At 39.6% G+C, this 27,918-nt stretch overlaps 1 protein-coding gene across 2 annotated transcripts in view; it reads left to right on the plus strand.

Annotated features, from left to right (window-relative positions):
- The window catches only part of RABL6 (RAB, member RAS oncogene family like 6), a 79,374-nt gene extending 51,476 nt beyond the window's left edge, over window positions 1-27,898 (plus strand). Inside the window, exons 8-16 of one of the 2 annotated variants that reach the window (XM_072633022.1) lie at window positions 2,612-2,715; window positions 11,335-11,711; window positions 12,216-12,363; window positions 14,373-14,588; window positions 15,394-15,709; window positions 19,855-20,026; window positions 22,984-23,042; window positions 23,260-23,404; window positions 26,082-27,039. In XM_072633022.1, coding sequence (XP_072489123.1) covers window positions 2,612-2,715; window positions 11,335-11,711; window positions 12,216-12,363; window positions 14,373-14,588; window positions 15,394-15,709; window positions 19,855-20,026; window positions 22,984-23,042; window positions 23,260-23,376 — 1,509 coding nt within the window. In that variant the 3' untranslated portion in view covers window positions 23,377-23,404; window positions 26,082-27,039. Of the gene's footprint in view, window positions 1-2,611; window positions 2,716-11,334; window positions 11,712-12,215; window positions 12,364-14,372; window positions 14,589-15,393; window positions 15,710-19,854; window positions 20,027-22,983; window positions 23,043-23,259; window positions 23,405-26,081 lie in introns of both variants that reach the window. The other variant, XM_072633021.1, reaches the window with a different exon arrangement.
- The last annotated feature ends 20 nt before the right edge of the window (window positions 27,899-27,918 follow it).

The following is a 27,918-nucleotide window of genomic DNA, read 5'->3' on the forward strand; positions in this document are numbered from 1 at the left end:
TCATGTTCTGAAATAAAAAATAAAAAAAGATATTAGGATTCTATAGATTTGATTTACTCTGGTTAATTAAATTAATATCTAAGTTACTTAAAATTTGTACAAATTGCCCCTTTAGTTCAATGCCTTATCTCTTCCCTCTCTGAACAATGTTCCCCCCAAAAATGTTGAAGAGCACTCTTTATATTATACAGTATTTGAATGTTCAGTTTCTAGAAGAACCTCTTCAATCTCCAGTATTTTTCACAATTGATTTAATTAGTTTTTTCTCAACATATTCAAATCCCCTAAGAACTTTTGGATACCCCTTATGGAAAGCTATTAGAATTTTATTTATTGATCTCTGTAGGCTTAAACTTTTGTCCCTTGATTCTTCTTATCCTGTTGAGTATTAAAGGAGTCCAGCTCATTTTATAACCTTTTGTTGCAGTCCCCATAGTCAAGAACATTTTGGGGACAACAGAAAATTCATTGAAGATTCCTTAGTTTTCCATCTTGATTATGTTTATGAACAATAATTGCAGCTGTCACTTAAGATCTATTTTAAGTCTGAAGTAGCACAGTGTTGTACTGTTAAATGTTTTAGCCAGTTGCCTGCTCAAGTGTTTTGAGTTCTGACACTACAGGAGGCACAGAGCCAAAACGTATAGAACAAACATTCTTTAGTTTTACTGAATTGGAGGACAAAAAAAAAAAATCTTGGTTTTCAGATAAACATTTGAACTTTCTATAACACTTCAGTAGGATTTATGCTTATAGAATACGTTTATACATGTGTAGACTTCCTATCTGACCATCCTTCTCCCATTTCCTATGCTGTATCTTCATCTAGGTCATGCCTGCAAAAACACGGGTCTGTCCTGGGCCTTTTTCTCTTCTCCCTCTATACTATCTCAGTTGGTAAGATCATCATCTCTCTTGGATTAAATTCTCTCTATGCAAATGTTTCTCATATGTATTTATCCAGCCCTAACTTCTCATTTCACATCTCTAGGACATCTCAAACTGGATGTCCTTCAGGCATCTTAAACTTAATATGTCCAAAACTTTCCCTCCAAATCCCCCTTTCTTCTCAACTTCTTTGTTACTATTGAGGGCAGCTCTATCTTCCCATTCACCCAGGCTCACACACTAGGGGGTCATCCTTGACTTCTTACTCTAACCTCGACACGTACAGCTGTCAAGTCCTGTCAAATCTACCTTCACAATATCATTCAAATAATACCTTCTTCTCATCTCTGACATTTGTCACAATTCCTGGTACAAACCTTAATCCCTTCCTCCTGGCCTATTGCAGGAGACTTCTGATTGTCTTGTCTCTTTCCACTGCAGTCCATCTTCTTGTCAGTTACCAAAGTAATCTTCCTAAAATACAGATCTGACCTTGCCCCTTGCCACCAACCCTTGCAACTCAGTAAATTCCAGTAACTCCCTGTTTCATCCATGATCAAATACAAAACTCTCTGATTTGTAAAATCTTTCACAGCCTGGCCCTTTCCCACCTTTCCAGTCTTCTTACTCTTTACTTCCCTCTATATATTCTTATGTTTCTAGGACGCTGACTTTCTTACTATTCCATCTCCTGACCACAACCTCTCTTAATTCTAATGCTTTCCCTCTGTTAAAATTACTTCCTATTTATCCTGTATATAACTTGCTTTCCATATTTGTTTGCATGTTATCTCCCCCATTAAATCATAAGCTTCTTGAAGGCAGGGACTTTTTGCCTCTTTTTGTATCCCCAGTGCTTATCACAATTCCTGGCACTAGTAGGTACTTAAAATATATTGATTGAATGATACTAAAATGTTCCACCAGGCAGACTGAATTTGGCTTTATAAGCCTTTATTTTCCTTGTCCTTTGGATCATTTCAAACAGAAAATTACATCCCTCTGTTACAGATGGGTTTGTATACTAAGTTATTTGAACATGAGCTAAAACATATCTTTAGGTCTTCTCTTAAGAAATACAAGAAAGTTAGAAATGAACTACATCTTTCTAATTTAAAGCATGTTCAACTTCCTCTTGTATCTTAGTATTTGTGCTAGATGAAATTGTTGATGGACAGGTTCTTGTTAGCTCTGAAGCTGCCTAGGAAATCTAATTCCTGGAGGTGAGGTATAGAAACTCAGATTATAAACTTAGATTATATGTATTCCAGACATTGCTTCCAGGTACTGCTCTGTTCTGCTGAATGGAAGCATCATGATCATATGTTGTACTTCCTTTTTCCTCATGAAGGGAAAATGATGCAGATGTCATGGTGGTTTAATGGGACATGGACCTTAGTAACATTAACCTCCAGAAAGGCTAGAGTTGTACTCTGTGGCCTAGATTAAAACAATGTTCCTTTGTGCCAAGCAAAAGGCAGCCTTTGGCATAAGTTCCTTATTTCAAAGGTGAGGAAGCATCCCTTTGTGATGGCAATGAATTAAATGCTCTGTTATCCTATCCTGGATTTTCAGTGTGTTCTTGCATTACCATCTCCATTCATCTACTATTTAATTCATTAAACCTAGGCAAAGTGATGACACTTGGGCTGATGAAGAAGACATGGCGTTTCATTTCAGTAACCTTTCCTACTCAAACCTACCTTTATTTCTCTTTCTTCAGAGAGAGACGTTACTACGGCAGCTAGAGACTAATCAGCTAGACATCGATGCCACATTGGAAGAGCTATCAGTGCAGCAAGAGACTGAAGACCAAAACTACGAAATGTATGTCAGCCAAGCTTCTTTTCTAGAGTTTGATAAGATCTTAGGAGCTATATGTTACTGATGTCTCTCTGTTCCTACCCTTCCTGCTCTTCCAGATTAGGGTCCCAGAAAAGTATCATTTCAGTATGCGTTTTAAGGCTAGCTGGCAGCCCTCTGAGAAAAAATAATGTATCTACACCCTTTTTGCTTAACGTGTGTGCTACCTTTGAGTAAAAAATCATTGATACCAATTGACATAAATAATGACAGGTCTTTTAGTTAAATACTTCATGCCTTCTGATAGTTAGAAACAAAATACCTGCACACAGAGTACCTTAGTGCCCAATCTGAGACTTTTCTAATTAGTACAATCTCAATCAGTGTGAAAAATGACCTTTGTTTTTGTTTTATATTTGTTGTTGTTCAGTTGTTTTGATCCTATCTGACTCTTCATGAACCCATTTGGGGTTTTCTTGACAAAGATACTAGAGTGGGTTTGCATTTCCTTCTCCAACTCATTTTACAGATGAGGAACTGAGGCAAACAGGGCTAAGTGACCTTCCCAAAGTCACACAGCTGGCAAGTATCTGATGCCAGATTTGAACTCAGGTAGCCCAGCACTCTATCCACCATGCCACCTAGTTGCCCATAGTATATTTAGCTGTTGGGGTTTTTTTAATTATTAATGTGCAATAAAATATTTAGAGTAAAATAAACTCTTCTGTAGCTTCCTGTGTTCTTAAGAAGAAACCAATTAAACTTTAAATGTAACATACTCTATCTTGGAAAAAGAATATCTGACTCTTTTAGTGTACCTGAACCAAGGCTCCAATCTCTCATGGCTACTCCTGGTTCCTTAAGAAGAACAGAGATAAACCGCTTGAAGGTCAAATGTTAAGAAATCACAAGGATTCTTAAGATTAGATTTTCACTTAGCATTTGAGTTGACTAGAGAAAAATTGCGCTGCCAAAATTCCCACCACTTGATCTGTATTCATTTAGCATGACCAGCAACAACAACAATAATAATAATAACTGATATATAAGTTATTAGTTACAAAGGCTTTATACCGATCATTGTGGTGCAGCAGAGAGAATGCTGAATTTGGTGTCATTGAGCCTGGGTTCACATCGACATCTCTGACGCTTGCTGTTTTGTTCTTGGATAAGTCATTTAACCACTCCCGAACTAGATGATCTCCAAAGATCTTTCCAGCTTTAAATATATGATCCAATAACATTTTATGAGGTAATAATAACCACACAGTCTCTGAGCAGTTTTTTTGAAAAGGACAACAGCTGATACTCACACACTTTACTGTTCTGATTTTCACGTACTTGGTCCTATTTGGTCACTAGTGAACTTTGTCACAGTTTTACTGACTTGAATCATTTCATCCAGGAGATGACTATATGTTTATCATCCATTATTATCCTGGAAATGGAGGAAGTCAACTACAGATAAAACCTAAATGTCTTAACTATCCAGTAGTTTTCAGTTGTTAGGAAATTCAGTTCAACAAATATTTGTTAAGTTTCTGTTATGTAGAAGACACTGAGCTAGCTCCAAGAGATGTGAAAACAAAAAGAAATATAATCCTTTCCTTTCAGGAATATGCATTCTACTATCATTTGTACTTGCTAGGGAAACATTCCCAAGCTGAAGATTTTTTCAAACTGCTCATTTATGGGACTTCTTCTAAATGTATTATTATTTTTTTTAATGTAGGGTGTTATATACATTTTAAAAGAAGATTTTAATTCATAATTTATGGATTTGTTTTATTTTTGTCAAAATTGATTTTCATAGAGATTTCAGTGCATCTAGGTCCTTCAGAAGCCAACTTCATGGCCTATCAAGGCTAATGAAGGGGATCTCTGATTACCTGGGGTGTATACTTCCTTGTACTCCCTCAGCATAAGAAGATAAACTTTCTTCTTATTATTAGCTAATTAAAGTCAGTCATCAATGTTTTATGCTTGTCTATCCCTTCTTTTTTTCTTTTTTAATTCTTTATTCATTTTTAACTTAAATACAAAGAGACAAAAAAGAGAACATTTCCATGTACTTTGCACAACATAGAGTATTGAATATAAAACCACGAATTTCCATTTCAAACTGTTTACTTTTTTTAATAAATCTATGTAATAAATACTATGCAATGTTTTCAAATTACCGTTTTTCTGTGCTTCCAAGTTTTCTTTTGTTCTCTGCTGTGCAGACGATCAGATGGAAATAATAGATGTAAAAATGCTTTTAAAAGTATAAAGCCTAATATAGATGTGAGTTACTTAACAAATAGGTCCTTTGGTGAGCAAATTTGAAAGACTTAGGAACTCTGATCAATACAATAACCAATCATAATTCCAGAGGCCTCATTATGAAATTTAGTACTTACCTCCTGAGAGGTAATAGACTCAGAATATAGATGGAGACTTTTTTTTTTATCAAACATGATCAATGTGGGAATTTGTTTTGCTTGACTGTGCATGTCTGTAGCACGGATTGAGGGGGAAGAAGGAGGAGTGCACAGGTAGGCAGGGGATGCCACTCTGAAAATGAAATAAAATTTAACTAGAAAATTAAAAAACCAATGGGTGCTTTGAACAGCCATAGAGTAATGAAGATAGTAATTAATATTTAATTACCAACACAGATTATCTCTCCAACTAGAAATGTATCTGAATTAGTAGGGATATTTGACAACTAATATTTATGGTTTTGGAAATTTGGACTTGCCCAAAACTTGGCCAGATAACCAAGGGATCTTGGGATTGCTAAATGGTAACTGACAAGTATCCTTGTCTTTGCGTGCCAAATCCATGGAGCAAGGTTAGTTTATTAAGGACATTGTTAGTTAAGGATTTTCATGCCTAAATTACCCATACTTTTCTCAGGTTACTGTCCAACAGAATTGGCTGCCTTTTGAGGAAATCTGCAAGTTAAACCTAACTAATTGCCTCTTAAAACCTTTCTGGTACCAGATTTGGCTGATGGCATCTGGAAACTGCAAGAGATTAAATGACTTGAGTGAGAGCTGGAACTTGAGCTTTGGTTGCTACAAAAAAGATTGTTCTAAAAGTATTCGATTTAGAGAGATCCCCAGGGTAGCCTAGGTGAGGGAGAAAATAAGGATTTAACTAACTGTTCTCTAAGAGGAAGAAAAATATAAAGTGAAAATACTTGATCCTCTCTGTATCTCTTCCTGACTTGACTTGAATTTCCTTGAAATTCAAAACTTCCTCTAAATCTTCTTTGATTGAACACCAGATAGTTTTATGATGAATTCTGGACAGCACTATAGTCTGTGAACCACATTCTAGAAAGGTTTGCACAATTGTGCAGTTTTTACTCATGTCCTGAGAATAACAGTAAATTATAGTAGATAACTTCTGAGAAAACACTTAAAATTTTACGTGACTAGTCTTGTTAAGTTTCCAAGAAAAATATCTATTAATGAATAGCAGAAACTATACACAAAAACTTATCCAGAATCCCATAGCCAGGAAATACAGAGCTTTGACTGCCTTCCACCAGGACTATGCTATGACCTCTAGATTATACTTTCTCCCTAATATTTCCCATTCCCTAAAAATATAGTAAAGTGATTGTCATGCTCTCTTGTGGATACTGCCAAGCAGTCTGATTGAGGAGTAGCTAGCTAGCTATGCAAAACTGACTTCAGAATAGTCAAAAAGCAGTCTGTTAATGCCCATTCTCTCCCTAGGAGAGAAGACAGGTTTTGTCCAGTGTTATATATAGGAAAGTAGCCTTCCACATATACCCATCCCTCAAAACTCGTAAAACAGCTGATTCTCTAATCCTTAATCCAAATGTTGATATACTCCCAATAAAAATTTGAGCACTCCTATCCTGAGCCTGTATGCATCCCCACCTTGCTCTCTTCTGTGTTAAGATTATAAACTCTTTAAGGGCAAAAATTCTCTCTTTTCTTTCCTTTGTTATACCATTAATACAACAGGACTGTTACTAACTAAATGTAGTACATGTTATTGACATAAGGGATCTAGTAGAATTATCGTGAATTAAGTATTTTTTTAAATCAAGAGACAACTTGTAACTTAACATAACTTAAACATTAAGATTACCTGAAAATACATGGTTCAATCCACTAATATTATTGCCTTCCTATCTATTTATGAATACTTCAGTCTTCTCCCCACTCTAGTCTTCCGTTCCATTCTTGTACATCTGCTGAACACCACACTTCACTTCCCCTTATTCTGTATATTTTTCAAATTCCACCTCTTACAGAACCTTCCCAAGACTGGGCAAATAAAACAAAGGCTCACTTCTCACATCTCATTCTAGCCTTTTTCATTGAATTTATTTTGAACCTGTTTAGCTTAAACCCCTCTAAAATGAATATTATAACAAGATAGAAATTACGCTTAAAAAGAATACATAGAATGAAAACTGTTCATTTATATTATTTTAATTTATATTTTTCTCTAGAACCTCTAAATAGTGAAAATCTATTGATTTCTCATAATTTCCCATTTGCTATCATTTTTCAGAAATGCTTAGCAAATATACCAATTTTTTGCCATAAAACTCCCTGAAGAATTGATTGGCTATTAGTGCACACTATTCTGAGGGATTAGCAGCTTCTTTTTGGAGATGTGTAGCTGCCTTCCATAATTATACCAATAGGAGTTCCAGTAGAGTTCTCTAAAGTGCTTTAGCAGCTTTCGGAATAACCTCCCCAACTGATGCCAGAGCTAACATTGAAGAGGCAGCTGACATAATTTGCCTACTTAGTATTTTACATCAGAGGTTTCAAACCAGATTAAAACATAATGGAGATGTATTTTTAAAAATAAATAAAAGATGATAACATTTCATTTTAAGACTAAATCATACAGCCTGCAGGAATCCTTATGAATGGAATAATGTACTTTTCTTAGAAAAAGTTTAAGAAGCCCTGGATTAGTGGACCTCTACTTCTTTTTTGAGTTTGACACTACTATTTTCAGTAGTTTGGGAGAAGAAAAATCTCTATGACTGTTTTTATAATAACTGAAATATCTTCTTTTCCACTCCAACCTCATCTTTGTACTTAATACATAATAATGTCCCCTCAATACTCAACCTCCTAATTAATGTTTTCAACTTCCTTGACCCATATCTTCATCCGTATAGAGGCACATACATACCTTAGATCTTACCATCACATATAACTATGCTACCTCCAGGAAAATGAACACGATATTAACCTCCTGCTCTGCCTCACCCTGAACTACTCTTCATGCTTCAACAATGTCCACCCTTCAGTGTTCTCTCAGCCCATCACCCCTGATCTAGCTTCTCTTTCCTGTCTTTAATTGATCAGTTAACTACTATCCACTGAATCCCTTGCCCCTTTGCCGTATTCCCATTTTTGCCAAACCCTAGGTTACCTGCAATGTCCACCTTCACTCCTGAAAATATAAGAATGAATGCACATGACCATCATCTCCACTTTCTGCCTTCGCTTCACATTCACTACTCAATCCCTCTGTGGAAGAAAATTCTACTCTTTTCCTTCCACATCTTGTAATATGCCTTCTGAGATTACCATTCTACTAAAACTGTTCTCTAAAAGGTTCTATGAAGCCTTCACTCCTAACTACTGAGTCTGATAGCCTTTTATTAGTCTTCATCTTTCTGGACTTCTTCTGCATCTTTTTACACTCTTGAAAACTCCCTCCTTTTGGATATTCTGTTCTCTCTTGGTTTGCATATGAAATTGTTCTCTTGGTTCTATTCCTACCTGATTCCACAGGGTTAGGCAGGTTATCTTCAGAAAATCCACAGACCTCAGTCTCCTTTGCCTGGATCATCATCATGTCCTGCCATCCCCAGGTACGGATACCTTCCAAAATCTTGTTTTAGGCCATCCTCACTCTTCACTTTCTCCCCTGTGTTACTTGGGTTACTCCCTGAGGATATAGTTCATTTATTATGTTTCTTGTGCCAGACGCTGAAATCGTTTCTCAAGCTAAAATGCCAAGCATTCAAACTCTACTGCAAAGAGTACAGCTCTGAGGGGCTGGCCACACACATTGTCAAATGTACATTTGCCTGAAAGACTATTTTACAGAGAACTCACACAAGGCTAGTACTCACACTAAGGTCAAAAGAAGCAATACAAGGACATTCTCAGGTTCTCTCTGAAAAACTTTGGAATCAGTTGTGAAACGTGGGAGATACTGGAACAGCATAGCCCAGCATGGCATGCCTACATTAAAGAAGGTGCTGTGCTCTATGAGCAAAGCAGATTGTAGTAGCTCAAAAGAAACATGAGATCTGCGAATTTAGAGACATCTCCACTTCAAATGTTCATGTGGACCTTAGGTTCCCAAAGTGGACAATGCCACTCCCTTAGGGGCACTGGAACAGTGGGGGAGGGGGTGGAGGAGAATAGTTTGAAATGATTCAGATTTCAGAAAAAAAACTGTTACAGGGTTAAGGAAAGTAGATTTCCAGGGGAGTGCTGAGTAATTTTTTTTTTTAAGGGGGCGATAGACCAAATAACTTTGAGAACCTCTGGTGGACTATTTGCGCCCAGTCTATGGTAGAGCTACAGTCAGGCACACTGTATGCCTTGACTCCAACATAATGATGTCATTTTGGTCCTCTTCAAGAAGGAAGGACCGCAATCAACTATTCTCTCTATGCTGATAATTCACAAATCTATACATCTAGCCCTAATCCTCCTCTTGAACTCCAGTCTCATCTTGTCAGCCGCCCACTAGATTAGTTTCTACCAAAATGTTCTATCAGCTTCTCAAAAAACAACATATTCAAAACAGTTTGTCATTTCCCCCATTCCTAACCTGCCCCTCTGTTGAGAGCATCCAAGTGGCACAGTGGATGGAGTGATGGACCTGGAGTAAAGGAAGATTCATCTTCCTAAGTTCAAAGTTTACCTCCAGATACTAGCAGTGTGACCCTGGGAAAGTCACTTAACCCTGTTTGCCTCAGTTTCCTCATCTGTAAAATGAGCTGGAGAAGGAAATGCAAAGCTACTTCAGTCAGTATCTGTCAAGAAAGTCCCAAATGGAGTCACGAAGAGTTGGACATGACTTAAAAGCAACTAAATGACAGCAGCCACCATCCTTCTGTCACCTGGTTTTCCACCACTGTCAGTTTGCAACTGTGACTCCTATCTACCTCATCCTTTACCAACTAATCAGTTGTCTTGTTGATTCTACCTCTACAAATCTTATCTTTTTTCACATGCCAGCTAATTTAGTTCAGGCCCTCATTATCTCTTACCTGGACAATGACTTCCTACTTCTCCCTAATTCATTTTTCCCCCCCTCTCCATCCCATATAGGTGTCAAAATCATCTTCCTTAAGCATTATTCTGCCCATGTCACTCTCCTGCTTCCTGTTGCCCTTAGGATAAAATAGACACTCATCAGCCTAACATTTAAAGTCCTCTAAAATGTGGTTCCCACCCACTTTCCTTCATATCATTTCTCTTCGAGTATTCTTTGTTCCAGCTAGATTGGACTATTACCTGTCGCATGAATTTGACATTTCATCTTCCATCCCTCTGCCTTTGACCAGGTTGTGCCAAATACTTGTATGTCCTCAGAATCCTTAGCTTCATTCAAGGCTCAGCCAGGAGGTCATTTATTTCATGAAACCTTCCCTGATCTATTCAGTTTTCACTACTCTCACCTTACCTTAATTTCTGTGTGTGTGTGTGTGTGTGTATGTAAAATTTAAGCCTTTTGATAGCAAGTCACATTTTTGTCTGTATCTTCAGTATTATACACATAGTAGGCACTTAATGTATGCTGAATTTAACTGAAGTATAAAAAAAGTCTTACTGATTTTCCTCCATGTGCATATAATTTATGCCTAATATAAAATATGCCCCTGTATAACACTAGTTTTACAGTGTCCAGTTTGTTCAGCATCATAGATCATATATAGATTCAGAACTGAAAGGGATGATAGACACTATCAAGTCCAACTCCCTCATTTTACAGACAAGGAGACTAAGACTCAGAGAAGATAAATGACTTGATCTTACAGCTAGTAAGTGTATGAAGCTGGATTTAAACCAAGATTTTTTTTATTCCAAATCTAGTGCACTATACACTACACCACGTTGAAAGATTTGTTCACATGTATGTGGTATAGACATACTGTCTTACATTCTGCTTATAGAGGTCAGGGAGCTTATTAAGTACATTCTTTTGCTTTGGGATCTAAATATTCAGCAAAAACTCTGTATTACTCATGGGTAAATGATTAGGCAAATAGAACTGAATAGACATTTCTGAGGTTCTACCTCACAGCTGCTTATAGTAACCATATTTTACATCAAGAAGTCAAGAGGCATTATGGTATAGTGGATAGAGTGCAGAGCTTTGAATCAGAAAGACCCTGAGTTTGAAACCTGCCTCAGATACTTACTATATGTGTGATCCTAAAAGTGTTTGAATTTAACCTTTCTGTACCTCATGTGTAAAATGATGATATCAATAGTATTTACCTCACAAGGTTACAAAGATCAAACAGGAGAATGTATGTTAAGTGATTTGTGAACCTTAAATACTCTATAAATTTCAATTATTATTGTTGCCACTTTCTCATTTCCTTTACTTACTATATTTCAGTTTTCTGGAGATGATGGAAGCAAGAAGTCGAGGACATGCATCTCCATTAACAGCCAATGGACAGAGTCCATCCTCTGGTTCCCAGTCGCCCATCGTGCCTCCCAGCACAACATCCACTGGGAGCTCCAGCCCCAGCACACCTCAGCCAGCCCCTCAACAGCTTCTTGCAAATTCTTCTAACTGCCCCTCCCTTCCATCTTCTATGTCCCCTGTGCCCCCACCCGAGCCACAAACCCAGGGAACTTCCCCAGCTACTGTTGCCACTTCCCCAAGCCCACCAACCCCAGCCCCACCCCAACCTCAGTCCCAGCGTCGAAGCATCATTTCAAGACTGTTTGGAACCTCACCAGCTTCAGAGGCTACCCCTTCGCCTCCTGGTAAACATTGAGCTTCCTGTGACTTGGGCACACTTGGAGATATGTACATTTAGCAGTCATGTTAGAACAGCAGCCTTGGTGCAGTTGGATATAACTGGGTCTTCCACCACCTAACCTAAGTTATTTAGAACCAGATATTTTGTGACCCAGCAGCTGAAAAATCACTTGGTGATTTTGGAAATCATGTGGTCCTTTCAGTTCCTAGAGTTTCGAATGGATGCCTTAGACTCCCTCTTTTTTTTGAACAACCCACGTCAGGCCTTTATTATTGCATTAACTTGTTTGTGTTGAGGTTGCCTTGCTCAAAATAATGGTAACATTTAAAGTAGCATGTATGAAGGTGGGTAGGCTACCTACCATGAATGAGCCCCCGGGCAGCCTTTGTTAACAGTGGGCAAACCTTGCTCCCTCCCTAGAGTGATCAAATCCTTAGGTATACACTTTTAGCTCCTGGTTTCTTAAATGAGAAGGGGTAATAATTATGGGTATCTGCACTTCATACAGAGCCTGCCCACTCCGTAGAGGTACCAACAAAAGTCCAGAGTGTTGAAGATTTTGTTCCTGAAGACAGCCTGGATAGGAGCTTCCTGGAAGATACAAATCTGAAGGATGAAAAGAAAAACAGAACAAAAGTTGAGCATGAAAGTGACAGGTAAGAGATATTAGATTAACCAGGCTTCTAATTTCATAGTGGTCTAGATGTAAAAGTTCCATCAGGTTTAATAGCTATAGTTATTTAGAATTTATTCCAGATTTTTGCCTACAATCATAGCTGCCATTCTCTGCCTTCATTTACTTCATGAGTTTTCTGCCTGTTAGTCCTTTGGGAGTAACAGAGCTTCCTGTTAACTCCCACATGTTCCTCCAGCACTGTAGGTTCTGCAAGTGCCAGCATCTTCATTAGCCAGCTGGCTTTTTCAGGGTAAGATCTGCCTTTGTTGAAAACTGTTAAATCCTTGACTAGTCAGAGGGGAAAGAGCTATGATGACGTCTATTTTATATCTAATATTTTTGCAAAGTAGATCTTGTGATTTGATTTTCAAGTTCAAGAAGGGTCTTGAGCCAAATTGACATAAAACTGGTAAGGGCATTAAACTTAGGCAGAGTAGTGCTGGGGGACGATATTGTCAGATGTTGGAATATTGAAGTGTATCCTTAATTGGGAGTCCCATGGTTAAGTATTTGTAAAGGTTTTGGCACTAGGGCTTAGTACTTGACAGGCACCTTGAGCTCTAGCATGCTGTGACTGAAACTTACTCTGGCGGATTTGCCAAATATGCAGCATGAAGATCAAAGTGAGAGAGACCAAGACAGATTATTCTCAGATTGGTGACCCAGCTCCCAGACACCATCTGTTTCCCATTTAACAAAGAGTGAGAGAGTTCTTTTTAAACAATTATTTAATAAACTGAGCAGCTATTCAGAATTGGAAAAGAACTATACTTCATTCTTCGAGAGAGGAAGAAAGAATTTCTAATACAAAAAAATTTTGAAGAAGAACATTAAGCAGCCCTTAGAGAAATCAGATGACCACAAATCTCCCTTTTTAATGTCTCCAAACCCTTAATAATCATCTGACAAGAAAGTTAGAGATTCTTAAGCTATATGAGAATTTGTATTCTCATTTCACTTAAGGCAATTAACAGGGTTTTTCCTGGGCCAGTGCATGTTTTTGAGGGAGGGGTTAGGGGAGCATTGACTGTGTCCATTTCACAGACACACTGAGGTTGAGGCAGGTGGTTCTTGTGAAGTTTTTAATCACTAAATGCTACCCTAAGGCACTGAAAAATAACCCTTCTACAAACAGATCAATAACTCTTGGTAGGATATAGAAGAAATCTTGTTTCCAGCCCAAGTTTCTACAAACAATTCTGTCACAATGCAATATATACACTACCAAAAAACATTGCATTATGTAACATCATGCAATAAAAACCACAGAGCTTATGGAGAAAATGGGATTGAGGCACAGCACTTAAAAACTTCTTCATCGATACATTTAAAAAAGATAGAAACCTAATAAATGGTAGCACAATTTTATACGTGTTAAATGATTAAGAAATACCTAGTGGCTACGTCACTCACCTAGGGGACAAGCTGAAGCTCCAAGCTACGAGAGACTAGCATCCATGGCAGAAGGTTGAGAGGTGAGGAGTGAAACCAGCCTTTCTCTGCCTACAGCTCCTACCACATCAGAAGATATGCACTAAATATGGCACTTTATCTTGACAGAGACCTGAAGTTTGCTTGTGAAAGTGGGTGTTGAAAGGGTTTCAGCTTGTGAATTATTGTGAAGTGACTCCATTTTCTGCATTCTATAAGTTTTTCAAGGAAGAAATTACTCAGAAGGAAACTCAAAATTTGAGTTAGGCTCAAAATGTTTCCTAATATATCAATCAAGTTGGAACAAATTCTCATTTTTTGAAACACATTATAGCAGAACTTGCTGTACCTTTTTCTGTTCCACCTGCTCCTTTCAGCACCAGAAGTGACAGTAAATACTGACTGCTGAACACCTCATTTACCTCCTTTTTCCACTGGTGGAGGTACTGATTGGGTTATAGAGCAAATGATAGGTAGCAAAATGAAATTGGTAATTGAGAGTTGTTCTGTGCTCTGCTTATTAGAGCTTCCTCTGTAATACTTGTGTCTTCTGTGTAGTGATGTGGAAGCCACTGGGGGAAACCCCATGGTAGCCAGTTTCCAGGATGACCTGGACCTAGAAGACAAGCCATCTTGTAAGTCCTCCTTGCCAGCAGGCTCCATCCCAAGTAGAAACATCACTCTCTCCAGTGAGGACGAAGCTGATGAGGTGCCACATTGCCCTCAAGTCACCAGTCTGACCACCCAAGAGAATGTGGAACCTGAGACAAAATGGTAAGTTTAAGCAGGAGGAAAGAAACTGTCTTTCCCCTATGTGTGGGGTGGAGGGGGGAGAGACAAGAAGAGGTGACGTGGAGTAAAAAGCATTTTTCTAAACCCCTCTACATAGGCCATTGTGGATAATGGGTATGAGGGCAAAGTTTAGATGTAGCACGTGGCCCATCTTACGTGGAGCTTTGAGATTAGTAGGAAGAGGTGATGTGTTTACAGTAACAATTAAGAGGATCCTATATCTAAGGGTGAAAGGGATCTCGGTGGCCACCAGTGATTTCATCAGCATGGAGAATTCCCATAGAATTCTTACAATTTAGTCATTAAGTCCTAAGGTTGAAGCTGTTTAAGACTCTCAGAGGTTAGATGACTTGCCCAGGATCACACAGCTAATAAGTATCAGGGGTAGGACTTGAACCCAGATCAAGTCCAACAGCATTCTATTGGATGCACCAGGCTGTCATTGAATATGCAGATAAGTGGAATACAGGGATGATAGGTACATTACGTACAGAACAAAGTATGTATGCTGTGTGAGGCTAGAGAAAGAAGGGATTTTGTTTGAATGCCAGCAGGTGTACTCTTGCTAATCTGCTCCAAGGGTCTGTCTATGCTCCTAAAGCCAGCCCTGCTCTAACACATGGTATAGTTTACCATTTCCCCCTCTGGCAGGGCAAGATACATTTACAGCCAGCTGAAATTTACCATATGCCAATCACAGGATCTTTGCCAAATTACAAGATCTATATTTAAGCTTCCATGATGATATTTTAAAGGTCTCTCACCATTTTTTCATTCCCTTTTCAAGGTCTTCCAGAAATTCCTTGAAGCCACAAAGTGAAGCAGCTTCCACCAAAGCCACTGACCCCAAACTTCAAGTTAGTTTACCCACTCGTGCTGGATCTGAGAAGTGCAGTAGCACTAAACCTACTTCTGAAGCCCTGCTTGGCACTGAAGCTCCATCCCAGGCACCCAAATTGGTTTCTAAATTCAGAGAGGTGAAAGACGAGAAACAGGAGTCCTCAGAGAGTGACCTAGAAGGGCCCATCGCTGCTCAGATGCTGTCCTTTGTTATGGACGATCCTGATTTCGAGAGTGAAGAGTCTGACACTCAGAAGAAAGCGGTAATGAAGTCAGCCTTTTTATCACTCCCTTTGCTTGTGTTGGGCAGATCAGGAGCTGGGGCTTCTCTGTTGGTGGGAACCTGGCCTAGGGGATCCTGCTGTGCCCCTACTGTGCAAAAAAAAAAAAAGTATTTCTACTTATCAAAGTGTCATACAGGAAGGCTTTCAGGGTAAGGAAAAATGAAATAGCAGATGGGAAAGTTAGATGAGAAAGTTTTGGAACATCATGTAAAATGCAGGGTCATGTTATTAACAGCTTTACAAGGTCAAATGTATACTCTTTTTAAGGGAAAGGTGTGTGTGAAATACAGAGTGATCGTTATCTATAAGTCTGCATCAATGTAGCCTAGATCACTAGCTCAAATTATAGCATGGATTTTTTTTAACCTAATTCCCATTTAATCATCAGAAAGGTATACCTTCAATATCTTATCCTTCCTTGGGATGATTCAAAGCATTTACCGTTCAGCAGACTGTGTCAGCTAGAACAGGCTTTTCAGTTCTAACCTGGCAGGACGTACTTGCTATGGGGTAAGTTTGGATCATTTGTCCTTTTGAGAAAAGTCTGCTGAGTTGTCTCTGCCATATCTTCAGGCTAAAAAGAGTCCAACAGGAAATGTAAATTAAATGTTCTCACCCCACTCCATTTGTTTTATCTTCTATTCCCATCCCCCCACCTTGCCCCAGAAGTAGCCTAGGAGAATGAACAGTGGGAGTGAGGCATTGGGTCCCTGGGCCCCAGAGGGAGTATCACAGCCTGAGATAGGTTCTGACCTTGGCCATGTACTATCTTGGATCACACTCAAGGGACTGTTGCTTCTAGCTCTCCAGTGGGTATCCCAGGCATCTATATTAACCTGAAGAAGGAGAGGGTTATAAAGCACTAGGGTCACTGCACTGCAGCAGTGGGCCCTCCAGGCAGAAATCAAGAAGATGCTTTCAGAGTCATGTCTCCCTTCTACAGCTCCAAAAGGGAAAGGAATTCTGCTGGGATATGCCTGGCCCTAGGCCATTCTGTAACAGAGAAGAAAATCCAGGTTGATAATATGACAAGCTCTAAGATTCTTCCTTCCTTCCCTCCATATAACTGTGGGAAAACTGGATGCATAATCAGGAAGTTACAGAGACATTCAGCAATTCTTTCTTCCCCTCTCTCTCTCTCTCTCTCTCTCTCTCTCTCTCTCTCTCTCTCTCTCTCTCTCTCTCTCTCTCTCTCTCTCTTCCTATAAGCCAGAAGAGTCCAAGCCTATGGACTTGAGTCACACCCAAATCCTTAATTGTGCAAGATCTGACTCTAAAAGTATCTAAAGATCCTGTTTCTGAAAGACAGATCTCCCACTCTTCAAAGGAGGGAAAATTATTGCAAGCCCCCACATTCCTGCTCTGTCATTTAGGGATCTTACAGGGATATTGGTGAGAAAGTCGTTGAGTTTAGGGGATCCTTATTAGCATACCCAGTAAACTCTTGGAAGAACTAAACTGGAACTCTCATACTGATTTACTAGACAACCTTGGACAGGTCCTTCATAAAACCTTTGACCTTTTAGCATTTCATTAAAATGTCATGTAGTTTAGTGATTGCATAGGGCTACTTGTGAAAAAATGCTTGGTCACATAGACAAGATCACACTCAAGTTCCACATGGACCTGATACTTGCTTTACAAAGGTAAAAAAAAAAGTCTATTTAGAAACACTAAGGTCTCACACCAGATAACAAAATAAACTCCAGATGGGTAGAGACACTATAAGCAAATTAGAAGAAATGGAAATTACATGTCAGATGTATGGATAGGGGAAGAGTTCATGATATAAGCAATAAAGAGGTTAACAGCAGGGAAAATGTCCAATTTTGATCACATAAAATAAGGATTTTTTACGCAAATTAATCAATGCAACTAAAATTAGAGAAGCAATTCTTTCTGATAAAGATCTCACTAAACTATATAGGGAAGTGAGTCAAATATATAAGAATAAGAACTATTCCCCAGTTGATAAATGGTCATAGGATGTTAATAAGTCATTTTCAAAAGAAGAAATCCATACTATCAATAGCTATCTTGAAAAAATGCAGTTAGAGAAATGTTCATTAAAACAACTTTGAGGGCACCTCTCCATACCCATCAGATTGGCCAAGTTGACAAAAATGGAAAATGACAAATACTGAAGAGTCTGCAGAAAAACAGGTACTGTAATTCACTGTTGGTAAAGCTATGAAACAGTTATTCCAGAAAAAGTGTGGAACTATGCCCCAAAAGTTGGGGAATGGCTGAACAAACTATGGTATATGATTATGATGGAATACTATTATGATATAAGAAATAAAGTAGATGGTTTCAGAACTGATGCGAAGTGAAGTGAATAAAACCAGGAGAATAATTTATACAGTAACAATATTGTGATGGTAATCAATGTTGAAAAACTTGGGAACTCTGATCAACACAATAGTCAACTGTAGTTTCAAAGGAATCACGATGAAACATTCTGTCCACATCTAGATAGAAAGCTGATGGACTCAACAGATTGAAGCATATTTTCTTTTCTTTTTCTTTTTTGACATGACTAGTGTGAGCATTTGTTTAACATGTTTATACATTTTTGTGTTTAGTTTTGTTTTTCTTGCCTTCTCAGTGGATGGGGGAAGAGGGAGGGAGAGGATTCAGAACTTTAAAATAAAATCGAATTTAGAAACATTGAAGTTAGACCTCAAAAGATCACTCCCATAAAACAATTTACAGAGTTTACAAAGTACTTTTATATAACAAACTTCTTGTGTAGGTAGTACAAGGATTATAATTCCTATTATACAGATGAAGAAACTTAGCCTTAAAGGGAAGTGGTCCATCTTCATCCCTACATTCCCATTACACACAAGTCCAGATGTGCTGACTCCATACCCTATGTTTTTTCCATTTGAGACTAAATTCAGGGAACAGTGGAGAACCTGTGTTACTCTTGACACAGCCATGGAGATGGAGGCCTACCTGCATACTGAGAGCAATAAAAATTGTTGGACATGCGAAGAACTGGGATCATATAGATATATATGTATAAGTCCTCTGCCCTCTTGGTTTTGTAGATGAGGAAACAGATCAAAGGGGGTTAAGTAACTTGCCCATGATCCCCTAGGATAGTAACAGAATCAGAATTTGAATCAAAATCTTCTGACTCCAAATTGAACACTCTTTCCAACATGACAAGTTAGTTCTTAACATTCACTTCCATAAGATTTTGAGTTCTGAATTTTTTCCCCTCTCCATGACGGCATGCAGTCTGATATAGGCTCTACATACACATTCATGTTAAACATATTTTCACATCAGTCATGTTGTAAAAAATAATTAGAACCAATAGAAATCACAAGAAAGAAGAAACCAAAAAAGCACATAGTATGCTATGATCTGCATTCAGACTCCATAGTTCTTTTTCTGGATGTGGATATAGCATTTTCCATCATGAGTCTTTTGGAGTTGTCTTAGATCCTTGCATTGCTGAGAAGAGCTAAGTCATCACACAGTGTTGATGTTACTGTGTACGGTGTTCTCCTGGTTCTGCTCACTTTACTCAGCATCAGTTCATTCAGGTCTTTCCAGGTTTTTCTGAAATTTGCCTGCTCATCATTTTTTATGGAAAAATAGTATTCCATCATATTCGTATACCACAACTTATTCAGCCATTCTCCAGTTGATGAGCATCCCCTCAATTTCCAATTCTTGGCCACCACAAAAAGAGCTGTTACGAATATTTTTGTACATGTGGGTGATTAACATGCATAGAAGCAGAGTAATGTGATGAAAAGAATGCTGAACCTGAAGTCAGGAATTCTGGGTTTGAATCCTGTTCTTGGCACTATCTTTGTGACCATAGTTATGTCTCAGCTTCTCCAAGTTCAGTATCTTTATCTGTAGAATAGGGATAGGAATGTCTGTAGTACTTTCCTCATGGGAGTATTTTAAGGATCAAATAAGATAATGTATGTAAAGTGCTTTGCAAATGTTAAATCACTTTATAAATGTTAGCACTTTATAAATGTTAGCTTGGAGAAGGTGCTTGTTAGACGAAGCTTTGACTTTGAACTGACAAATTTTATTGGAGGAAACTGATTTTGAGCTATGCCTGATTCCCATAATTCACACTTTCTCATCAGGAAGAGTTTCCAGTGAGAGAGGACCTCTCAGATGTCACAGATGAAGACGTGCCCCCTGCAAAGCTCCCCCAGCCCATTAAGCCTACAATTCACTCCTTTAAAATGAAAAATGACTCAGATCTCTTTGGTTTGGGCCTGGAAGAGACTGGGCCTAAAGAAAGCAGTGATGAAGGTAAAGTGCTTAGCATACATATTATCAAGTCACTTCTCACCAAAGCTAGGCTGCACCACCGGGCAACATTTCAAAAATGTTGAGTAGTGGATCAGAAAACCTCATATTTGTCTACATCTGAGTTATGACTGTGGTGTTATTGGGGTGCCATTCTCTTAACTTTAGCTTCCTAGAAGATTTCAGGAATTATTCATCTTTGCAGCACCTATTTTGAATGTTGTATGATTTTGTAATTGTTGTAAGGCAATGGAGGTTTTATTACACACTCATTTAGTATTATAGGTTTCTTTGGAAAAACAAGAATTAGGAAAGAAGAAAGTGCAAGGTCTAAGGGATAGTATAACTTTTTGCAAGAACTGTACCTGCAGCATGTCTGTTCCAAGGGTGGGAAACCTGCAGCCTTGAGGCCACATGTGGTTCTCTAGGTCCTCAAGTGTGGCCCTTTGACTAAGCCCAAGTTTTACAGAACAAATCCTTTTATTAATTAAACAAATCCTTTTGTGGCTTCCCAGCAGCCAAGTCTGAGAAATGGTCCCCCATAACACAGGGGAGCTTAATTCTATATTTGGGAGCATCTGAGCTGGTGATAGGAATGAATATCTCTAACAGCTTGATTTCTGAAAATGCCAGCTACTCGGATGACCCATCTAAATAGCAGAATTGGAAATTCTTCCTCCTGATTTGTCTTATTTCTGTCGTCTAGTCTTTTAGCATGTATCAGTCTTGTAAGCTACTAATCCCCATATTGCTGCTTTTACATTTGTACTGACTACATTCTTAAAGTAGGAAAGGGAAACATAGACATTATAACATAACTAAGAAACATTAGGCTTCACAACCTAGTGCATTTGACCATTCAGATCGTTCTAGGCTAGCATGTCTTTTTAATGTACTTTTCTTTTAATATTTCAAAAAAAGCTTCAAGTATCTAAAAGCCATTTTATTGGCTATTTATTCAGCCTTAAGTGTGGTAAGCTGCTTACTAATTGGCTGTGGGTTATCTATCCTTTATTTAGACTGCTATTTGCTATACTACTGTGTTGGGTTTTTTTAAAAGGATCTGGGTCAGTACACTAGACCAAGACCAGCTATTATAGATTCAGCATCTGAACCAATTACTTGTCAAAAGTTCAACAAGTATTATAGAGAACAGTGACAAGATCAGTGTTGGCATCAGGTGGAAATTCCTTCTCCATTAGATTTACTTCATCACCAGCGGGTCTTTGATGTCATCTTTTGGCATCATGTCTAGAATAGAAATGCCCAGCTGGCTTGAAACAGAACTCGGGCAATAGGGCTAAATATCTGAGACCTGGAGGAAGTTAATGAGCCTTTTCTTGCCACAGATTTTCCCTGTCAGGTAAGGCATCAAGAGACTGGATACTGAGAACAAAACAACCAACAAAGTTTTATTGTTTGCATAGCCTTGTGCAAAAATGGTAAGGAGGAGGCAGTCCCAATAGTTTCCACCTTTGAGGATCATTGGATCCTAGATTTAGAGCTGGGAAAGGGATCTTAGAAATTATCTAATCCATTTCCACCCCAAATGTTCATACAGACCACTTGTGCCCGACCTGTGGTAGAGCATTTTGAGCTCATATTGGTCTGATTAGCCAGTCAAACACACTGAAACTTGACTCTAGCATTGTGATGTCATTTTGGTCCTCTTAGAGAACAAAGAACAACAGCCAATCCAGTGCCTCATTTTCAGATGGGGAAACTGGCATAAAGGGGTAAGATAAATGGGCCATGGTCACATAGTAGTAATTGGCTAGAATTCAAATCCATTTCTTCTAACTCCAGATCCAGATCTAACTCCAGAACTCTTTCTGCTATACTACACTGAGAAAGCAAGACATTTAGAAACTTAGTAGAAAATATTGTAAAGTAATGAATGATTGAATAAGATTAGGGCTTACCAATATGCCAAAAGCTCCATAACTCAGTTGTTTATAATTGTTTATTACTCCATAGAAATATTTGTAAATGTTGATGGGTTTCTAAACCAGTCTACAAAACCTATTTAACCTGTAATGTAACTGAATTGTAGCTAATATTTTAGCTACAAAATGGGTTAACTTATCTTTCTTCCCCTTCCCACACTTGTTCCCCTGCATGATATGAGAGCATGGATTTTTCCCTGTCCCTGCAGCAGGAGTGGAGACATATGCAACAATCATTGTTGATTGTCAGGAGGAGGAAGGGAAGAAGTAGCTGCACCCAGATGAGCACAGCATCCATAAGCTGTCCTGTTGCTGGTATCTCAGGGACTGTCCACTGTATTTGGGAGTTGATAGATCATCAGAAGCTAGGAGAATCAGAGAATACTTTGTGGGAGATAAATAATGATGATCCCTGAAGGATGACAACTAGAGAAAAGAAAGGCATTCTGTACAGCAAAACATCATTGAGGCAGGGATGTGAACATGACTTGGAGATCTGTAGTCTGAATTCAATGGAATTGAATTACATATTTTCCAAAACAAGGGTCATGTTCTTTTCTTTATGGTCACCAGCTCCAGCATAATTCTGATTTCCAGACACAGGTACTTAATACAGACTAACCCACAGAGTTGAAGCTCTAGGACAAGGTATGGAGTATATGGAAAACATCTAATAGTATTTCTCGGCAGCCTACTGACTTCTAGATTTCCTTGTAGTAGATACAAACCTTCATATAGATAATTTCTTCTGGAGCATCTTAGAATCCTAGACTGTCACAGCTTGAAGGTACCTTAAAAATTGAGTTTAGCCCCTTCATTTTACCCACTGGGAAACTGAAAACTTTGCCTCCCCTTGTACCTCCAGGGCTAATGATCTGGGAAACTTCTCCTAAAAGATGGGGACCGAGCTCCAGAGCCAATGTCAGCAGAAGATGGGATCTGTCTGACATGGTTTTCAATTTTCCCTGGTAATAAAAGTTCTAACATGACAAATATCTCCTGTTTTTCTTGTAGATAAGGAAAGCAAACTCCCCTCTAAGGAGAAGAAGAAAAAGAAGAAGAAAAGCAAAGAGGTACCCACTCTATTGTGGACCAGCAAGGGTTGGGAGGAGATAATATTCCACTGACTGCAGTTGGGAAGATGCATTTGCTCAGTCCTTTTGGCCCTTTGAGAAATGGGGGCTCCAATGTGCTTAGTATTATACTAGGAACCAAGCATGTTGAGTCCTGTTTCTATCCTTAACTCCAATTAAATGATTAAGGTCTTAGCCTTCTTGTCTTGATTTGAAGGAAATATTGCACCTGAAAATGACAAAGGCGATCCTGCTCTTCCAAATCTACAGATTCCCAGCAAGACTTGGCTTTGCTATTTCTAAGGTTGACTTCAGAATAATGCTGTCCCTCTGAGAGGAGAGCTGAACCACATCAGTCATAGGCAAGCATCTTTCTCCCATAGAGCACCCAGGCTCATCCAGGAAACCACCTTCTCTCTATGCAGTGTTTCTCTCTTCCTCCTTTACCCCCTTCCCCAAGCAAGAGCTATATATCAGTCACTCCAAGTTTTTTCATGTCTGTGTCAGAGTTGCAGAAAAGATTAGAAGTAAAATAGCTTTGATCTGTTCTCCTGACACTCTCCCCATGCATCCAGTCTTTTGTCAAGTTATGTCCTTACCCCATTTCTCCTCCTCACTCTCAGCCAATCTGGTACAGGCCTCCATCTTCTCACACTTGGACTCTTTCAGCAGCCTTCTTGTTGATTGCCCTACTTCAGGTGTCTCTCCACTATCCATCCCCTGTAATACCAAAATGACTTTCCTAAAAACCCAGCTCTAACCATGTCACACACATGCACATTACCCAATCAGAATTGCAATATAAAATCCTCCGTTTAGCACAGAAAGCCTTTCACACCCTGGCTCCTTCCTGCCTTTCCAGTCTTCTTACACCATACTCCCCTCCACATTCTCTTTGATCAAGTAACATTGGCCTCTTTGTTTTCTCTTGCACTCTACACTCCATCTCCTGACTCCAGCCCTTGTCACCAACTCTCACCCATGTTTGAATGTTTCCTCTCCTCACCTCAACGTCCTTCAAGTGCAACCTTTTACAGGATGCTTTTTTCCATTTAGTTTGAGATGCCAGTGATACATCCTGATTGAGACAAAACTCAGGACAGAGTTCAGGGGTAGATCTGGAAATTGTCTTCATAGAGGTGATCATTGAACTTGGAGCTGAGAAGATCACTAAGTAAGAAGAGGACTCAAGATAGCACTGTAGGAAACACGATTAGTGGGTGTAATAGAGAAAACTAGTCAAAGGGGCAGGAGGACTAGGACACAGTGATGTCACAAAAACCTATCCAGAAGAGGGAAATAGCTGTGTTGAAGTCTACAAGAAAATCATGAAGAATTAAAACTGAGAAGAGGCTGTCAGATTTGGCATTTGAGAGATCAACTGACAGTTGGTGACTTTGGAGACAACCTTTCATATAAATGATGAGATGGGAAACCTGATTGCTGAGAGTTTAAAACTTTGTGGGAAGAGTCATTGAGTAAAGACAGCTTTCTCAAGAACTTTAGCCTTAAATGGGAGGTGAGATACACATCACTAATTAGTGGGGATGGATGGCCTTTTTAGGGATGAGGGAAATACGAGTGGATTTGTAGTAGCAGGGAAGCAGTCGACAGATGGGCAGAGATTGAGCAGTCTGCCAGAGAAGATGGAATGGAATGCATGTAGGGGTGTTTGCTTTAGCAAGAAAAAGGGCCCCCCTCTTCCTTAGAGATGAAGGTAAAGGAAGAGTTAGTGGGGGAAGACATCTGAATGAGAAGGAAAGAAAAGGAAGCTCTCAGCAACTAACCTCAATTGTAGGGGAGGGGGGGAGTAGTATGAGAAAAAGTTCTTCGCTGAAAAAATTGTGGGGAAAAGATGCTATATAGGAGGCTTGAGGAGGGATAGAAGGGTTTGAAATAGCCAGTTTGGTAAGTGGAGAGTGAATTGTTTAGGAGGGCAAATTTGTAGTGGATCCAAGTTCCTTCTCCAGCTCCAGTCTAACAGTATGTGAATTAGCAAAGATAGCATGGTGGGAGTAATGCAAAATTGAGGTTTGGTAAGGCATGAACGGTGAAAAGACAAGTTGGGCAAAGTACTCCAGTGTAGAGGTGGTATAGAGTGGAACTGATGCACCAAGGGATCAAATCAGGAAAGGGAAGAGAGTGAACCCAATACAGATGTCATGGCCTAGGAAAGAACTAAGAGGTGGAGGGATTGGGGAGTGAGGAGGAACAGGGTAGGGATTATAAGGCCAAGGGAATAATGGAATAATAAAAGATTTTGATTGTGTAGAAGAATTTTGGAGTTCATGAACAGAGAAGTTGAACAATTCTAGGTAATGCCAAGATTAAGAGTATGACAACATAGCTATGGTGGAGTAAAGATTATAGGAATTGAGTAACTCGGAAAACTGAGACATTAGGGTATTTGAGAGACTATTAGAGTATATAATATGAGGGCAGAGTTGGGGTAGGGATAAAGACTGTGAAGCCAATGAATTTCTGATTCATTGAGTAAGGAAAGTGTTCCAGCAATGGATAAGAAGATAATGGCTACCAGAATCTAAATTGAGTGATACATTTCAATTGCCCTTTACTGGAGAAGCTGATGAGTGGTGATGGTAGAGGAGCAATCTGGAAGTAGCAATGGGACGCAAGGACTATTCTGACTTCAATTTATACTGTATGTGTCTTGCATGTACACAGTTGCTTGTTGTCTTCCCCATTAGAATGTGAGCCACCAAAGGCAGGGACTATATTTCTGTCTATCTCTACATCTCCAGGGCTTAGCCCAGTACCTCAAAAACAGTGCCTTTTACATGCTTGTTGATTGGCTTTTGCATCACCAAAATAATTTTATCTTACGTGGCTGACCAGCAATTTATGATTGTGTGGGAAGGTGGGGGTTAGATTTAGTACTTTTATTGGCCTTTCTACAAGGATCGACCCAATTTGATTTTCTCTGGGTTTACAGGAAGGCTGCCAGACTGCTTCTCCATCCCATCCCTGGGGTCAGCTCACTATCAGAGTTCTTAATATATCATCTGTTTTACCTTCCAGGAGGAGGAAAAGGCTGCAAAAAAGAAAAGCAAGCACAAAAAAGCCAAGGACAAGGAAGAAGGGAAGGACGAGAAGAAGAAGAAGAAGAAGCGGAGCAAGGAGAAGACTGAGGAGATTGATGAACTGGAAGCTTTCCTTGGGGGTGGGGCCATAGCCCCTAAACAACATGGGGGCGGAGACTATGAGGAGCTCTAGGCTTGGGGTGCATGGGAACCCACAGACCTGTCATTCATCTCTGCTTCTGAGCCTTGGCAGGATTGGGGCTGCCAGGTGGGACCTGGGCTGGGTCTGCCAGATGCCCCTCAGAGGCCATGAAGGTAGGGGGATGGGGAGTTCAGTGTGTGTCCTGGTAAAACACATTCCAGTGTGAAAGGACCAGTGCCCAATTGGGTAGGGAATGGTCAGGTGTAAGGCTTGGGGGAGGGGCTTCAGAGAACACTTCTGACCCACCCCTTTCTCCAATAAGCCCACTGCAAGGGAGAGAGGGGCACAGCTCACCATCATCCCTGCCCACCCCTCCCATCCACTGCTATTTATGGGACGCTCCAATTTTAACTGTTAAAGAGACAGCAGTATCAGCCTAACCAGTTGTTCTCTTAACCTTGGGAGGAATCAGAGATTTCAGCTCTATTTTTCATAACTTTTTTTTTCTTAATGAAAGATACTTTGGCCTTTGCCCCATAGTAGTCAGTATGAGAAAAACTAAGACAGAGGTGGTAAGGGCAGTTTTGTTGCTCTGTCTGCCATTCTGGGACAGGAGAGGCCCAGTACAAACTTGTGTTCCAAGTATACCTTTCCTCATTCCCCCATAGCTCCAAGAAATCCATGGCATTTAGGCTGATTCTGTCTGCTTTTCAGTTTGAGGCAGGGGCACAGAAGAGATGTGTGTCCAGGTCGGGAAAGGAATGGTGGTGGAATGCAGGTGTCTTTTATATTAATAAATCATTCATCCACCTTGCCTGGGTTTGTGGCCCAGACTTCTTTGCCCTATTGCCCCAGTAACCCTACAGTACTTCTCAGGGACATGACAAAAGCCTTTTGAGGCACTTGCAGGAATCCCAGCCTGTTTACATACAGGGGAGGGGAGGGTTGGAGCAGATGAGCTGTGGAAGCTGGGGAACCATTTCAGTTTCTAAGGCTTCCAGAAGCATTCCAGATCTAGTTCTTGTCTCCTGGTTGTCCCTGTGTTTTGGCATATTTCAGGTCCCTGTCTCTGCCTATACCCATAGTGTCCTCCTAATGTTCCATGTTCTCTCATCCTAGAGAGTAGAAAGGAAAGCCATGGCATCCATAGATACCATGACATATAGGAACCAGCCCATTCCAAAGTATTGGTGATAAGGGTAAGGTATTGTCTACCCTTTCATAATGCCCTAGAACCCCAGTCCAAGGTTCAGTGTTTCTCCTAGTGCTCCATTCTTACAAAACTTGCAAAAGAATTTTTACCCTTTCCTATTCCAAAGACCAAGATTTGTTCTACTTGGCCAGAGGATATTATAATGACAAACTGCTTGTCTCTGGCTCAGCCTTGCCCATTTTCTTCCAGGCTCCATTACCTTCAGGGTGGCTGATCTGTGCGTAATGAACAAGGAAATGGGGTCTTGGATGGCAATATCTCTTGGAAGGCAGTTTTTTTTTCCACATCTGGTCATTCCCAGCCTCAGTTTTGGCCAGAAGGAGGGAATAATCAGCATTTGGGTTCAGAGAGGAAATACCACAGGGAGGTAGGGGTGTAAAATACTTGTGTTTTTTAAAGGTTTGTTCCCATCCTGTTCTATCGGATGCTCCACTCTGACCATAAAGCGCTCTTTTACTGCTGTCTGTGTTTTCTTCCACA

The sequence above is a fragment of the Notamacropus eugenii genome, chromosome 1 (genome assembly GCF_028372415.1).
Source record: "Notamacropus eugenii isolate mMacEug1 chromosome 1, mMacEug1.pri_v2, whole genome shotgun sequence".
NCBI lineage: Eukaryota > Metazoa > Chordata > Mammalia > Diprotodontia > Macropodidae > Notamacropus > Notamacropus eugenii.